This window comes from Callorhinchus milii, unplaced genomic scaffold, assembly GCF_018977255.1.
Source record: "Callorhinchus milii isolate IMCB2004 unplaced genomic scaffold, IMCB_Cmil_1.0 Scaffold22, whole genome shotgun sequence".
NCBI classification, from domain to species: Eukaryota; Metazoa; Chordata; class Chondrichthyes; order Chimaeriformes; family Callorhinchidae; genus Callorhinchus; species Callorhinchus milii.
Genome location: NW_024704763.1, coordinates 5,917,137 through 5,932,354, shown reverse-complemented (window position 1 = coordinate 5,932,354; position 15,218 = coordinate 5,917,137). Strand labels below are relative to the sequence as shown.

At 40.2% G+C, this 15,218-nt stretch overlaps 1 protein-coding gene across 1 annotated transcript; it reads left to right on the top strand.

Moving 5' to 3' along the window:
• Window positions 1-5,649: 5,649 nt before the first annotated feature.
• LOC103188895 (complexin-3) lies at window positions 5,650-14,595 on the top strand. Its single transcript, XM_007909066.1, has 3 exons — window positions 5,650-5,912; window positions 10,006-10,093; window positions 14,278-14,595. The coding sequence occupies exons 1-3, from the start codon at window positions 5,752-5,754 to the stop codon at window positions 14,500-14,502; spliced, it is 474 nt and encodes a 157-aa protein (XP_007907257.1). The 5' UTR covers window positions 5,650-5,751; the 3' UTR covers window positions 14,503-14,595.
• Window positions 14,596-15,218: the final 623 nt, after the last annotated feature.

Genomic DNA, 15,218 nt, shown 5'->3' with positions numbered 1-15,218 from the left:
CCATGCAATTGACTCTCTACAGACCCTCATCCAGAACTCTGCAGCCCGTGTCCTCTCCCGCACTAGGCTCTGTGATCCTATCACCCCCATCCTCCCCGACTCCACTGGCTTCCCATCACAAAGAGGATACAGTTCAAGATCCTGGTCCTCACCTTCAAAGCCCTCCACGGTGTTGCTCCCCCCTACCTCTATGATCTCCTAACCCCCTATCACCCTGTTCGCTCCCTCCACTCAGTGGGCTCCGGCCTGCTTCACTCCCCCGCCTTGCTCGCCCCATTATCAGCGGGCATGCCTTCCGCCACTCTGCACCCACCCTCTGGAACTCCATCCTGCAGTCCCTCCGTCTCACCCCTCTCCCTCCCTCGCCACCTTCAAGACCCTCCTCTTCGACTGCTTTCGATCTCCCTGCTTTTTTTCCCCACCCCACTCCCAGCTCGGGTCTGTAACTCTGTCTGTTCCAGCGCCTTGGGACATCCTCCCGATGAGAAAGGCACTATACAAATGTAATTTTGTTGTCGTTATTTTGTTATCCTTCATTTGAAATGTGTTGTGAAGTCTATGACACATCTGTTCTGTGCAAGCAGTAATAAGGAGGAGGAGCAACTTCGTTCTTTCCTTAACTGAGAATTGAAGTGGGAGCAATGACTGGATACAATACAAATGACATTTGTGTAGCGCCTTTTACGTCAATTAGTGTCATTAGTATCTGCAAAATTTTGTCAGTGTTTAAAATACTCTGAGAGATGCTTTTGGGGTCATTTCAAAGAAGTTGAATAATAAAACTCCTTACATTTGATATAGCGCCTTTCATGTCATGAGGGCACCTCAAAGTGCTTCAGATGTATTGTTGTAAAGTGTAGTGACTGTATTTGGAGGCAAACACTGCAGCTAATTTGCACACAGCAATGACTCACAAACAGCCATGAAATGAATGACTCATTCTGTCTGAGGGATTGTTGACCATGATACCAGGAGAAACTCCTTTCTCCATTTGAGATCCATCGTGGGATCTTTGATATCAACCCGAATAGCCTCAGATGGTGTGTTGTTGGTTTGACGTCTTATCCAGAAGATGCCTTGAGCATAATTTTAAATGTCAAGGTCATGTTTGACATCTTCCTTTGCTTCGCAGATTTTTAACACATGGTCTTACCAGGAAATAATACTAATAAAAATAATCCTTGCATCTGATATAGCGCCTTATCACGTCTTTGACACGTCTCAAAGTGCTTCCCAGAATGTAAAGTTCACTGTAAAATGAATTGATTGTATATTTTGTGGGCGAAATGTGGCAGCCAATTGCATACAGCAGTATCCCATAAACAGTGGTTGGATTGAGTGACTAAATTATTATTTTTTGGACACCTAATTTGTACTTTTCAGCACAAAAGGCTGCTAGAATATTGGTTCATATTCTACGTTGTCAGGGAACCTCTCAGAGCAACCTCTTTCATGTCCTTGTTTTACCCCAATTTACCTTGTAGCTTGGATCATTCACAAGATGTTGGTTGAGGAAACAAAGATCCTTTTTGAAATCACATATTGGCCACATCAGGTAATGATTCTCAGAATTACCGAGCCACAACATCAATCAGCTGATGAAGAAACTGAGACACAGGGTGTTCTATTTTAGGTGGAATGGACAGATTTTGTAGAACAATCCCGATGACCCTTCTCAGCCTACCTCCGTTTCTCATTCCACTTGGAGCTGTTCACCTTGTTCCATGTTCATACTGTTTACTGGGGTATCTGTCCTGCCATCTACAGTCAGAGAACTATGTGTGGCCCTGAAGCAAGATTGCAGAATATACAACATGTTTATAGGTAGGGGCCTGGGGAGTGGATGGAAGATGTTCTTATATTCAAATCCAAAATCGAGGGGATACGTTCAGCCACATCTGCCCGTCCAACACCACCCCCACGTTACCTCTTCCTCATGACCCATCCCCTTCTATACTCCTTCGACCCTATCTCTCCCTCCTCCCTCACCGCCATCGTTTGCAACCTCAAACCCACCACCTGCTCCATGGATCCCCCTTGGTGACTTCATCCGCAGACATGGGGTCAACTTCCGTATGTATGCGGATGACACCCATTTCTATCTTTCTGCCTCCACCTTCTACTCCCGACTCGATTGGCTCCCTATCCTATCCTTCAGAGAATCAAGTTCAAGATCTTGGTCCTCACCTACAATGCCCTCCATGGCTTCGCCCCACCCTACCTCTGCAACCTCCTAAACCCTACCAACCCACCCATTCCCTCCGCTCAGCCAGCTCCGGCCTGCTCCACATCCCCCGACCCATCCACCCCACTATTGGCAGGGAAGCCTTCAGCCACTCTGCCCCCAACCTCTGGAATTCCATCCCCCAATCACTACGCCTCGCACCCTCCTTAGCCTCCTTCAAGTCCCACCTCAAAACCCTCCTCCTCGACAATGTCATTGGTCACCCTCCTTCTCCCCCTCCACCCGACCCCAGCTCGGGTCTGAAATGCTGTACACTATCCAGCACCCAACGTGAAAGGTGCTATACAAATGTAATAAAAAAATGTAAATGTTTCACCCACAAATATACAGTCAATTCACTTTACAGTATATTCTGTGAAGCACTTTGAAACTCTTAGAAGTGAAGAGCGCAATATCAAATGCAAGGATTATTATTATTATTCAATGAGCGCCAAAGTGCTTAGATTTGCAGTTTATATTTTGTAACATGCCATCTGCTGCAGCTTTCATGGATTCATTTAATTAGATTCTTAAATTAAAATCAAAGCACTGAGGAGATTCACAAACTAGGTCCTACTAGTGTGAGGTTGTGGATATGTGCATAGATACACTTAGTACGTGCAAAAGTATGTGTGTGTGTGTGTGTGTGTATGGATATATGCATATATACACATACACAGAACAGTAGTGACAATTGCTGAATAAATGTGCCAATTTCAAACTATTTTCATATAAGCCCGAGAGAGATTGCTTCTCATTCTCCTTCCATTATAAACAGTTATGAGGCATTTGTAATCCTAACCCAATCTGTGGATGTAAAATTATGATGAGGTTTTAAACCCCAACTATTTAGACGGTAAATTTGTATAGCTATTAGAGCAGCCTTGGCTTTCTTCATATCATGGTTTTCTTTTTCTACTTTTGTGTGCAGTACTACAGGACACATACACAAAGATTGGTACAGTGTAATCGCACCACAAGGAACTGACGTGCAGCAATTTACAAGCAGGATATCTCATTCCTTGAACTAGGTTTCTGATTTATGGGGATGATGATAGGTCAGCTTGGGCTGGTAATATGTATTATTGAGACCAGAAAATAATCAGGTAATGGAGAACCCAATTTCATGAGACACTCACATTATTAAATACTCTGTAAACTTTATGTCAAATTTCACGAAAATTGAACCATCAAGTGATCTACTCACTAGCACTTCTGTATACTAGATCTTAGCTCAGGGCAAAGTGGTTATGTGCTTTCTAATCTCTGAAAAGATTATTTTCTGTACTGCGTCATCAAGAAGAATTGGAGCATTGAACACTTCCTTATTGATGGGGGTAAGTAATGGTATCTGGGCTACTTGTCTACCTGATCATCTGTTTCCTCAAAATATTTTCCCAGCCCGTGAACCCAATCTCACCATTGGAAGGTATCCTAACTCAAAACCAGATGTTGTGTGAACTTATGGCAGATGATCCTTGTGTTTGATATAGTTTCTACAATGTAAATGCCTCAAAATGCTTCACAACCAGTTGCTATAAAATGTAGTGACTGTGTATTTATGGCACAGCTAATGCATGTGCAGCAGTGGTCCGTGTACATTCATAAAATCAATAATCAAGTTTATCTGGTGGATTGTTGGCCAAGACACCAAGAGAAACTCGTGTCTTTCAGAATGGTATCGTGCAATACAATTTACATTTAAATAGCACCTTTTACATCTAGAGGAGATCTCGCAGCATTTCACACTGCTGTCTGAGCACTCAATTTTGATGCTAGAGAGACAGTTAAAACTGAGGTGGGGAGGGAAAGTGTGAGTAAGAGAGACTTCAGGACAGAGATTCGGGTAGCAGAATGGCTGAAAGCTCACCCATCAAAGGTGGGGTGGATATGGTGGGGGTCATGATGTAGGCTGACCATGGGTTTTTTAAATGTACGTCTGAATAGCCAGAGACCTGGTTTTAAACATATCATTGGAAGGACGTTCCCTTTCATTCTACTTACTAAGGAATAACTGGTGAAACACCACAAGTGTAAAAGAAGAGAGGCGTCCATGCAGTGTTGTTGTTGGGAATGGAAGATAACACAGAGTACAGTATTGGAAATTTAGAAAACAATGGGGAAGGGGTTATTCCAAGAAAATTAATCTGATAGATAGGTTCAGATGAAGTCATAAACCACAGAACAAACCGTTTATCTAAAGCATGAGATATTAGTCATACCCATTCCTGAATCTGATGCAATATGTATATAATAATAATCCTTGCATTTGATATAGCACCTTTCACGTCTTCTAGATGTCTCAAAGCACTTCACAGAATATACTGTAAAGTGAATTGACTGTATATTTGTGGGCGAACGCGGCAGCCAATTGCGCACAGCAATGTCCCACAGACAGTCGTGGATTGAAAATGACCAATTTTATTGTTGTTGTTTTTTTGGAGGGATTATTATTAGGCGTGTGGAGTAAGGAAATTTGCCCAAGGTTTCGCCCTCTGCCTGGAATTGAACTCAGGTCTCTCACTTGCAAAGCAAGTGCTCTAACCACTGAGCTACAGGACTCCTGATATATATAATATATATAATATATATATGATAGTGTGCTTTGTAATGTTTGTATGACCTAGATTAGTTGTCTAATCTGGAATATTTTGGCAAACTGGCTTGTTGTATACTTTCCAATATGTTTATATTTGAAAGAGTTTACTAAATACCAGATATTTGTATTATTAAATCCCGTATGACAATAATTTAGTCACTCAGTCCATGACTGTTTGTGGGACACTGCTGTGTTCAATTTGGGGCCGCGTTTCGCACACAAAATATACAGTAATGCACAATTCACTTTACGGTATATCCCATGAAGCGCTCTGGGCCGTCCCGAAGACGTGATAAAGGGCTATATCAAACGCAAGATTATTATTATTATTATTATTATTTAGAAAATATTGTAGTAGTATGCGCACGGTGCAAGTTGCAAGTACTGTCAAGCTTCCGAGAATTGCATTCAGAAATCTTTCCTATCTGTGTTCTTCAGAGAGAACTCTGGTGCGGACTGAACCAGACTGGGACTCATTCCCATTTTGCAGGAGAGCACCCTTTGCTCTTGGTGCCACCCAGCCACAGGTGTCAGTCAGGACCCTGGTTTTTCTCTCCCTGGCTGCAGTGTGGACCCACTGCACAGGCTGTGGAAGCCTCAAAGCCATCCACAAAATCTGTTTCTCCCTAATCCTGTTCTTATAAGGACACAATAAAGAGCAGCCGACGACTTGCTGGGGGTGGGTGGGGGTGGGGTGGGGGGTTGTCTTGCCTCGTGTACTACAGGATCTGTTATATCTGTCCAGTCAGTGGAGACAGTGGAGAGAGCAAACCCTCAGGAGAGGAGAGGAGAGGAGTGGAGAGAGAGCGCTGTCCACACCGTGTGGTGCTGAAACTTACTCCAAAACCCCGAGAGCGCAGCGCCACCGAGTTGGTCACTCGGGTCCAGGTCTGTGGGTGAGGTCCAAGTCCAAGTCCCGGTCAAGAACATGGCTTTTATGGTCAAAAGTATGGTCGGGGGGCAACTGAAGAATCTGACTGGGGGTCTTGGAGGCGAAGAGAAGGGAGAAGGGGAAAAATCCGAAGCCGCAGCCCAAGGGATGACCAGAGAGGAATTCGAGGAATATCAGCGGCAGTTGGTGGAGGAAAAGTGAGTACAAGTGCTCCTCTGTTTCTGGACTGAGGCCAAGGACACCTCGAGGTGTCTCAAAACTGTATGATCCACCCAGAGAGGTTCGCACGGGGAGAAAATCTGCACGGCTCAGAAATCACAGCCCTCATCTCATCTCATCTCATCTCATTTTATTTTATTTTATTTTATTTTATTTTATTTTATTTTATTTTATTTTATTTGCCACACCACGAAATCATGATTTGAAATGAAAGCATGAAAGTGCCAAGCCATCTGTTGAAAAGGTTTTTGCGTTCCTACCTTGTGTTAGTTTACTCTTCCTTCCAACTCAGATGCTAACACCACCCCCACACCCCCCACCCAACCCCCACCCTCCCAAGTTTGACCCCAACGCAGAGAGAAAGAGCCCCCTGTCTCAAGTGTAATTTATATCATCTATATACATATATATATATATCTCTATATATATATATATGTGTATATAGATGATATAAATTACACTTGAGACAGGGGGCTCTTTCTCTCTGCGTTGGGGTCACAATCATATATATATCTATATATATATATATAGATATATATATGATTGTATGCAGACATGTCTTTTCCCCTCTCTGTTTTCCGGTGGATTATCACCGAGCGTTTGCTGTAACGGTGCGATTATGAATTTAGCACATTATAGACCTTTAATAATTCAGCTCTGATAACCGGATGACATGAGAGAAATGATTGCAAACGGTTGGGAAGTTTGGAGAGCTTCTCAGCTGGCCTGCTCACTTTCCAGTATTTTGCAACAAGTAACAGAACTAGTTAGAAAGTTCAGTCCCTCTTTTTAGAATAGTTTGTGTTGTCTATGATGTCTATATAACAATAATAATAATAATCCTTGCATTTAATAGATGCCTTATGATTTCTTCGAGACTTCTCAAAGTGCTTCGCAGAATATACTGTAAAGTGAATTGACTGTGTATTTTGTCCTTGATACTACATTGTGTGTGTATGGAATCGGAAATACCTCGAGGAACGTAGATTAATTGAATGCCTCTTTTGGAGTGTATGAGTTCAATGCTATTTGGATATCTGAGTGAGATTCTGTTTGACAATTCCAGTCCCTGAATCCACAAATCTCAATGATGGTTTTGGCAGCTACCATTAAATAACTAATAGAACCCAAATCTGTTCTTTTGCAGTGTAGTGTCAGCTGGGTAAACGAGCAGTCTTTGCTTTTAAAAGTCTTCGCTGCTATAAAAATGTGATATTTTTATTTTAAAACAAATGGAACATTTTATGCAGCAAAAAGCATTCAACTATTTACTCTGGGAATGTAGGCAGACCAGTTGGGTTATTTGCTTCCAGCAAAGCACATTGAAAGATGCACCTGTAACAAGTGCATCTGGGATAATGATAATAATCCTTGCATTTGGCATAGCACCTTATCACGTCATTGAGACATCTCAAAGTATATGCTGTGAAGTTAATTAACTGTGCATTTTGTGGGCGATACTCTGCAGCTATTTCTGTTTGTGTTTGTAAACAAAATCACTGTGTAGGGTTTAGGGGAAATGATGCAGTAAAATGTAAACACATGCGGCCCTTTAATTGCTTTAGCAGTGCAGAGATGAGGTTAAAGGGAATATTTGCCTTGCAGTTACTTTGCACTTTGCAGATATTTCCCAAACCTAGAACCATTTACTTCTGAATCTTTTGAAATCAGAGTTCTCCTTTTTTGTGTGTCTTTTTATGGCATTACATAAATTCATTAAACCTGCAAACCCTTTGGTTTAAAACGTACAAACTGTGTCAGATGAGATTAAATCCCAGTTGTCGGCAGTTGATAAACCTGCCGGATGTGATGTGATTATATAAACAGACAATTTCTACCATCAATGTGATGAATGATTCAATACCAAATGTCTCAGAAATGAGGAATCTCTGTCCTAAAAATGTTTTTTTTGGTAGATTCCAATCACTTCTGTGGATTCGAATTTGTCTGTTTGCCACAGATGAGGGTTTAATCTTGGAGTACACATAACAGTAGGATTAATGCGTGTCCTGTAAAAACATTATACACACATACACACACGCGCTATGAAAGAATGTTGATTAAAGGGGATTACTCATTGGTGCATTAATAAAAAGTCCAGGCAAATGGCATGGAGGAGGATTCCTTATTTGGCATAATGATCCTGTTTTGAAAGTACATTTTAAGCAAGAAAATGTCATGAGTAAATTCTCCTTTGACCTTAAATAATTCAATTTGAATTGCATGAGATGACAGGGAAGGGAAGCAGAGGGCACTTTGGTACATTACGTAAGTAAAGAAGATGGAACCTTAGACTTGGCTTGTGCTCATACTCTGTAGTTGCTCACAGCTGTCAGACCTCCTTACATATTGTACTAAACCACAATTTCCTTATGTTAAAGACTTCCTTTCTTAGTTTAATCTACTAAATTATACTTTTAGAAAGTAATGAAATCTCCCCGGTTTTGCTTCTGACTTTAGTAGAACACTGAGGAATAATTTCTGAGTGAACAGTGAACTTTGTAACATGTAAAAATATAATAATAATCCTTGCATTTGATATAGCACCTTATTCCATCCTTGAGATGTCTCAAAGCGCTTCAGAAAATATACTGTAAAGTGAATGAACTGTATATTTTTGGGCCAAACGCAGCAGCCAATGTTTTGCCAACTATTTCTATTTTGGCTTTTCTGTCATCATTCTGCTATTATTTTTGCAATTGTAAATGATCAAATCTTTTATTTTCAAACTTATTGAGGTGACTGTGAGCCTGGTGCCATAAATTTTGAACAATAAAGATATGGAGAGGCTCAAGAATGAAGATGTGACACTGGTCATAATATCTTTATTTATAATAATAACATTTCCACCCTCCAAAATCTACTCCCCATTGTAATTTAGTCGAAACAACTTTGTCGAGAAACAGATTCTAAACTCATGGAAAGCATATTCTCATCCATCAGTCACATGAAGCAATTTGACCATCACCTTCTCAGCCTGACCAAAATGTGATTCAAAACACAATAATACCACACTAGAAAGTTGCACATTGAAACAACAGATGCCCAGGAGTGATGGCAAGGTTGTTTTATTTACATTACGGCTTTGTAATTGCTTATAGAGAACCATTATGTCATCATTACTCCTTATAGAGAGAGTATCTGTAAAAAAAAATTCTACAGATTCTTCTTAGAGGTAGTTTATGAGCCATTACTTGCATGTAACAAATGCCCTATTGTAATGTATTTTTCTCCTCTGTTCAGCAAGTTTCACAATTTGTTCAGATGAACTTCTATTTAACGTTAATAGAATTGAAGTATAATGCATTACAATAATGTATAAGGGGTAAGTTTGCAATTCTTCCCAAAAAAGAATAATGATGCTCAGCCCACAATAATGAATTAGCTATACGAAATGCTCAGAGTACAGTCATACATTAGTTCACAGTCAAGAAAATTAAGTAAACTGATGCCAGAATAGTGAAAATATTAATTTGATATGCATTTACAAGTGTGCTACATTAGAAACCATTTAGAAATGCACAAATCTACAGCGCAGTAGGAACCCATTCGGTCCATCGTCTGCATCGGCTCACAGAACAAGAAGATCAATTGAATCCCACCACCCATCTTATCCCCATATCTCTTCGAGCCCTCTCTTTTACATGCCTGTCTACTTCCCTCTTGAAAGCTACAATGAACTCCACATTTATTGGAGCCTATTTAGAGTATTTATTGTAAAGGACATGATGAGCAAATAAATTCTGAATAATGTTGCCAAGGATTGATAATAATAATGAATAATAACCCTCTTTATAAAAATTTATTTCCCACCTTCAGAACATTTCCCAGTAACCGGATTCCATGCCTCTTGTGTCTGGGTTGAACAGAAATAAAATCTTTTTTGTCTCGTGGTGACATGGATCTGATCAGAAACATTGTGGGGGAATCGGGGCATGGCTCTTATTGCCCTGTGGTTCTACATGGTTTGGTCAAAATAAACCTGACACCATAATCTGGTGATACTTTCAAAACTGTCAGGTCTACTGCTATAGACATTTTAAGTGTCTCTAATTGTATATTTCATTGCAGAATGGAACGCGATGCTACCTTTGCTCAAAAAAAGGCAGAGAGAGCAACACTGAGGACTCATCTCAGGGACAAATATCGACTCCCAAAGGTAAGCAGTTACATTTGGCAATGTCCCCAAAACAGCTCTTTCTCTTTGACTGTGTATTTTGCTGTTGTCAACAATATAGTAAGAATAATAATCATTGAAATTTATATATTGCCTTTCACGTTAGGAGGAAAAGGCTTCATACATCAATTGTTATCTATGTTGGTTGGACGAGGTCCATTGGCCAAGGAACTGTGGGGAAAAACACAGGAATTCTTTCCCTTTAGAATTTTCTCTCCCTGTAGCCTGGCAAGAGTTACATAATGTCTCCCTTACTTCTGTATTAAATAGAAATCAGAGCTTCAGACAATTCCCAGGCCTTTCAGGGTCAGTTGCTGGGACTCACCATTGCTCTCCCAGTAGAAAAAAATGCTCAAATATTTCTGTCTTACCATCAATCCATTGATTTTAAAAAGTTGCCTTTGTCACAAAGTTTCCATTGACTTGATCAGAAAAGGTTCTGATATTTGATTACACACTTCTCTGGGACTCTGTTGTATCCTCCACTCTGGCAGAGTTTGGTATCGCTCTTCTCGTACTTGGATGTATGGATCCCTTAGTTTTTTCACAAGGTATTCTTACAACAAATGTGTCCACATATTTACATGGCAACTCATTGTCAAATGGGATAAGACTTTTCATTGCCCTCTTTGACAGCAGTGATGCTGAGCTGCAGAATGGGCTCAATCATTTTGCAATCTCCATTAGCTTTCCCCACGGTTCAAATGTAACAGCAGGAGCCAGAAGGCTTTACAAAGGTGGATAAGACGAGAGAGACAAAACTGAATCAGACCCGAGAGGTATATGGAGGCAGGCCAAGTTAGAGGAGAACATGGAGGAAGGTTGGGTTAGAGGGTAATATGGAGAGTTTGTTGAGCATTAAAGCAGCCAAAAGTAAACAGCTTGAACAACAAGGCGTTTAGTGTGAGTGAAGGATAAAGCAAAGAAAGGAGGGGAGAATAGTGAGAGACTCAGTGGGAAGTGGGAAGAAAGGAAAGACCAACGAAAAAACACAGGAAAAGGAACAAAATAAATCTGATAACAGTTTAATGTTGTATTAAAATAAATTGCATGAGTGAATCACGCATATTGAAAAGTCTTTCTGATTTGTTTTTCCTTGCTGCATTTGCACTTGTGTTTTCAAAGGGGGGATGTGCCCAGGCCTGATGCAAACCATTGCAACTGTCCAACATGAGAGTGGGGAAGATTCATGGTGCTCTTCTGAAGCAAAGCAAAATATTTTAGCCATTCAGTCACTGAGAAAAGACTGATAACACAGCAGTTCCTCTTGCTACTAACATTAATAACAAGTAAAAATATGAATTAACCCTGGGACAACTCTGCTTCTGTCAGAGTTAGTGTGAAGTTCTCCGGTTCTGGAAGGAATCCCTCATTTGGGTGATGGATTCCCTATTAAATAATCCAGATAAGAAATATCGCTAATTAGACACCTCAGTGATGGTGCACAAGTTTAGAAAATGTGCCGGAGTTTAACGTGTGTTAAGTCATAAATGGTTAGTTGTAGCCGATTGCACTCTGTGTGGTATTCTAGTGTAGCACTGGGTATGCGCTGAATTGGAAACAAAAAATGTTTTGAGTCTGAACTACTTTGTGGCGTAATTCAAGAAATAGTATAGATTTTATTTCCACTGTGTTGGAATAAGATGAGTTGTGTGATGATGATAATAATAACAATTATAATCACTGCATTTGATATAGCACCTTATCACATCTTCAAGACATCTCAAAAAGCTAAAATATACTGTAAAGTGAATTGACTGTATATCATGTGGGCAAAATAGAACTATAGAATTATCAAAGAAGGATGGATCTTGTAGGATAGAAGGTTACAAGGTGTTCTGGAAATTTAGCTGATTTACTTTGTTTTTGAGAGAACAGCTTCTTCTCAGCAGATTAAATGGGTTAAGGTGGAAATGCATAATGGTCTGTGTAAGGAGCAGATTTGACTGGACAATTAGAGTCTTTCTTATACGACACAGTATGTCCCTTATTGAAACTGAATACAGCAATAGAAACATAATGGGATATTGGGAAAGAGCTGGAAAATAGGATTAATAAAAGGAATAAATTAAAACCACAATGTTGGCAGTGGCGCAGACACGATAGGCCAAATGGCCTTCTCTTATGCTGAGAAATTCTATGTTACAACAATGTCTATCAGTCAACAAACAAACATTAAGTTACAAGGGATCTGTTATAAAGCAAAAAAAAAAAGCATGCTTCCCACTCTATTATTTTGTAGTTCCTGGTTCTATCACAGACAGATGACAGTTTAGACACATAGGCCTCAACGTCTTATAAGTGGCACTGAAACAGTTAAATGCTGAGTGTTTCCTATATTATGTCACAGCAGGTTCCTCATGACACCAACACAGTCATTGGGATATCAAAATACACTGATGGCATTTTCACAGTTGAATGTGTATTCGATTGTTACTGCATGGTTTACTGTCCTGCAACTATCCTGTAAGCAAGAAGATGAATCCCGAGGATTTACAAAGAGATGATTTACTGTGATTTGGAAAGTTGGCATGTCAGCAACACATTTTATGCACCCTTCATTATAGGATGAAATGACTTTTGCCCTCACTTTGAGGCTGACCCAACACTCTGTTTCCAGGTGGATTCACAAAGTATATTTATTTTCACAGTAAATTTCAATTTGCGGATTAAGTAAATTAAAATGTATCCCGAAAAAAAGACAGATCTTTTTTGCATCCCACAAATAGGCTAACCTACTAATTTGGAATGCCAGAAATTACAGCCTTTCTGCCTAATATTTCAGAGGGTGCTAGCTTCTCCAAACTAGCATCCTCTAACATCCACCTGACCAGGCAGATTTAACATTGGATAATATAATAATAATCCTTGCATTTGATATAGCACTTTTCACGTCTTCTAGACATCTCAAAGCGCTTCACAGAATAGACTGTAAAGTGAATTGATTGCATATTTGTGGGCGAAATGCGGCAGCCACTTGCGCAGAGCAGCGTCCCACAAACAGTCCTGGATTGAACTGACCAATTTTTAAATTTTAACAAGTTAACATTCCATTTGGAGGACAGCGTGATTTCAAATGTCCTCCATTGCAGCAATGCAGGGCTCCTCCAACCCTGCATTGGAATGTCATCCAGGATTATGCACTCAAAGACCTTGACCTTGGACCTGAGTCTACAACCAATTGACTGAAAGCTCTCACTAAAACTGATATGTAAATGTAGCAGCTCATTGGTCTGGTTTCTGATATGGAAAATCATCTTTAATTGGGATTAGTTTGCAATGTGTCATAATAGGATTCCTTTATTACAAATCCAAGGCATACATACATACACGGCTCCTTCCAAGTATGGTGCACTGTCTCATGGAAACTATATTCTGAAGGAATCTACTTCTGGAGATGATTGATAAGAATTATTACGATTATTATTATTACTATTATTATTATTATTCCATCACGATATACACCCTATCCCATCAACTTGAACCCTATTGTGATTAAAGTGAAAAATCACAAAATCCTGATCTCATTTAGGTAGCACACACTTCTGTTCCATGGTACCGAGTCTCAACAGTTCGGTTGAAGTCGATCTTTGCATTGAAAGAAATGTCTTTCAATGACGTCCAAAGAAGTCAGATCGTGAGCACAATTAACATCAAAGCTTCGTGAAATTGTATATGAATGTTAAAAAAAAATCAACTACTGAGAGCAATGAAGGACCATGGTGCGAGACATTTAAGCTCCCTCTGTGACAGTCTGGTAAAATGCGACACTTTGGGGGTGGATGCAGGCTCTGTTAATGAGAGACTAAATAGAAAGCTAATCCCACACCTATGGTACAAACAACTTCAACCGTGTAATTTGAATGTAAAATAAGGCTGTCACGAATAGTAATTATTGAAGTCAACTATTCAATCCCCTGAAGTCAGATTCTTATTTGACCTATTAATACACCAAAGCAATTACCTCACTACTGATCTCTGTCTTTAGCCCTTACAGCATTGCATGTGTCATTATGAATGTACTAACAGAGTTCATTAAATCAAAGGCCACTCCCCTTTCTGATCTTCAGCTCGATGTCCAACTATTCAGTGACAGCCCTAAGATGGAAAGCCAGTGAATAAATTGCCCAGTCACAGTAAACCCTCTTAACATATTGTTCTTCCAGAGCGAGATGGATGAGAACCAGATCCAGTTGGCTGGTGGTGATGTGGAACTGCCCAAAGAGTTAGCTAAAATGATAGAGGAAGACAATGAGGAAGAGGCGGAGAAGGACTCTTTGATCGGACAGCTGGCCAACATCCAGAACCTTGACCTTGACACTTTGAAGGACAAAGCCCAGTCAACTCTGGAAGACTTGAAGCAAACTGCAGAGAAGTGTTGTATCATGTGAACTGGTAGGACTGAGTTTCACAAGGTTTAGTGCATCACAATGTACCAATGGCGAAGAGCGAACCCAGCAGTGCACTGATAAACAAAGCTATGAAACGTACACACAATAGTAAGTGATAAGCAATAATTGGTTAGCTAGAGATCAGTTTACATAACCTGGTTGTAAAATCTATATAACTGTGCATAATTATTCTCTACTCCCAACATAAGGTGTCTATTTTTGAGCATTGGTTTTCCTTGTGTCTATGTTTTCTGTTGTGATTTGATGGGTTCATGACTCTTCAATGTAAGAATTGTATTAAGTGTTAACTGTTGTATTTATAATGCTGTAACAAGTTTTAATAAATATTGCCAAACTGACGTTGTTTCCCTTCCATTGCTTGGATGGCCATTTTGTATCTACGTAGATCAGAAAGGGTCATTGGCAGTAAAAGTCAACCCGTGTAAACTACCCGTGTAAACTAATGCTCAAATGAATGGAGGTCTTAAGGCAACAGGACACTGTGAAGATCCAGCTCTGAAACTAACTAATGTACAGATAACTTTCCAACATTGTAAGAAGAACAACAACAACAACAACAAGATTCCATTTATAGAGCGCCTTTCACGTCAGGAGGACGTCCCAAGGCGCTGCACAGTTGGGTCATGACCCGAGCAGGGGGGAAATGGTCAGGGTGAGGGGAGGGAAGGGAGGGAGAATGGATCAATGGGTTACAT

Coding starts and splice junctions, on each gene's coding strand:
- LOC103188895 (XM_007909066.1), top strand. CDS start 5,752: ATGGCTTTTATGGTCAAAAGTATGGTCGGGGGGCAACTGAAGAATCTG. Junction 5,913..10,005: donor CGGCAGTTGGTGGAGGAAAA/GTGAGTACAAGT, acceptor ATTTCATTGCAG/AATGGAACGCGATGCTACCT. Junction 10,094..14,277: donor ACAAATATCGACTCCCAAAG/GTAAGCAGTTAC, acceptor TTGTTCTTCCAG/AGCGAGATGGATGAGAACCA.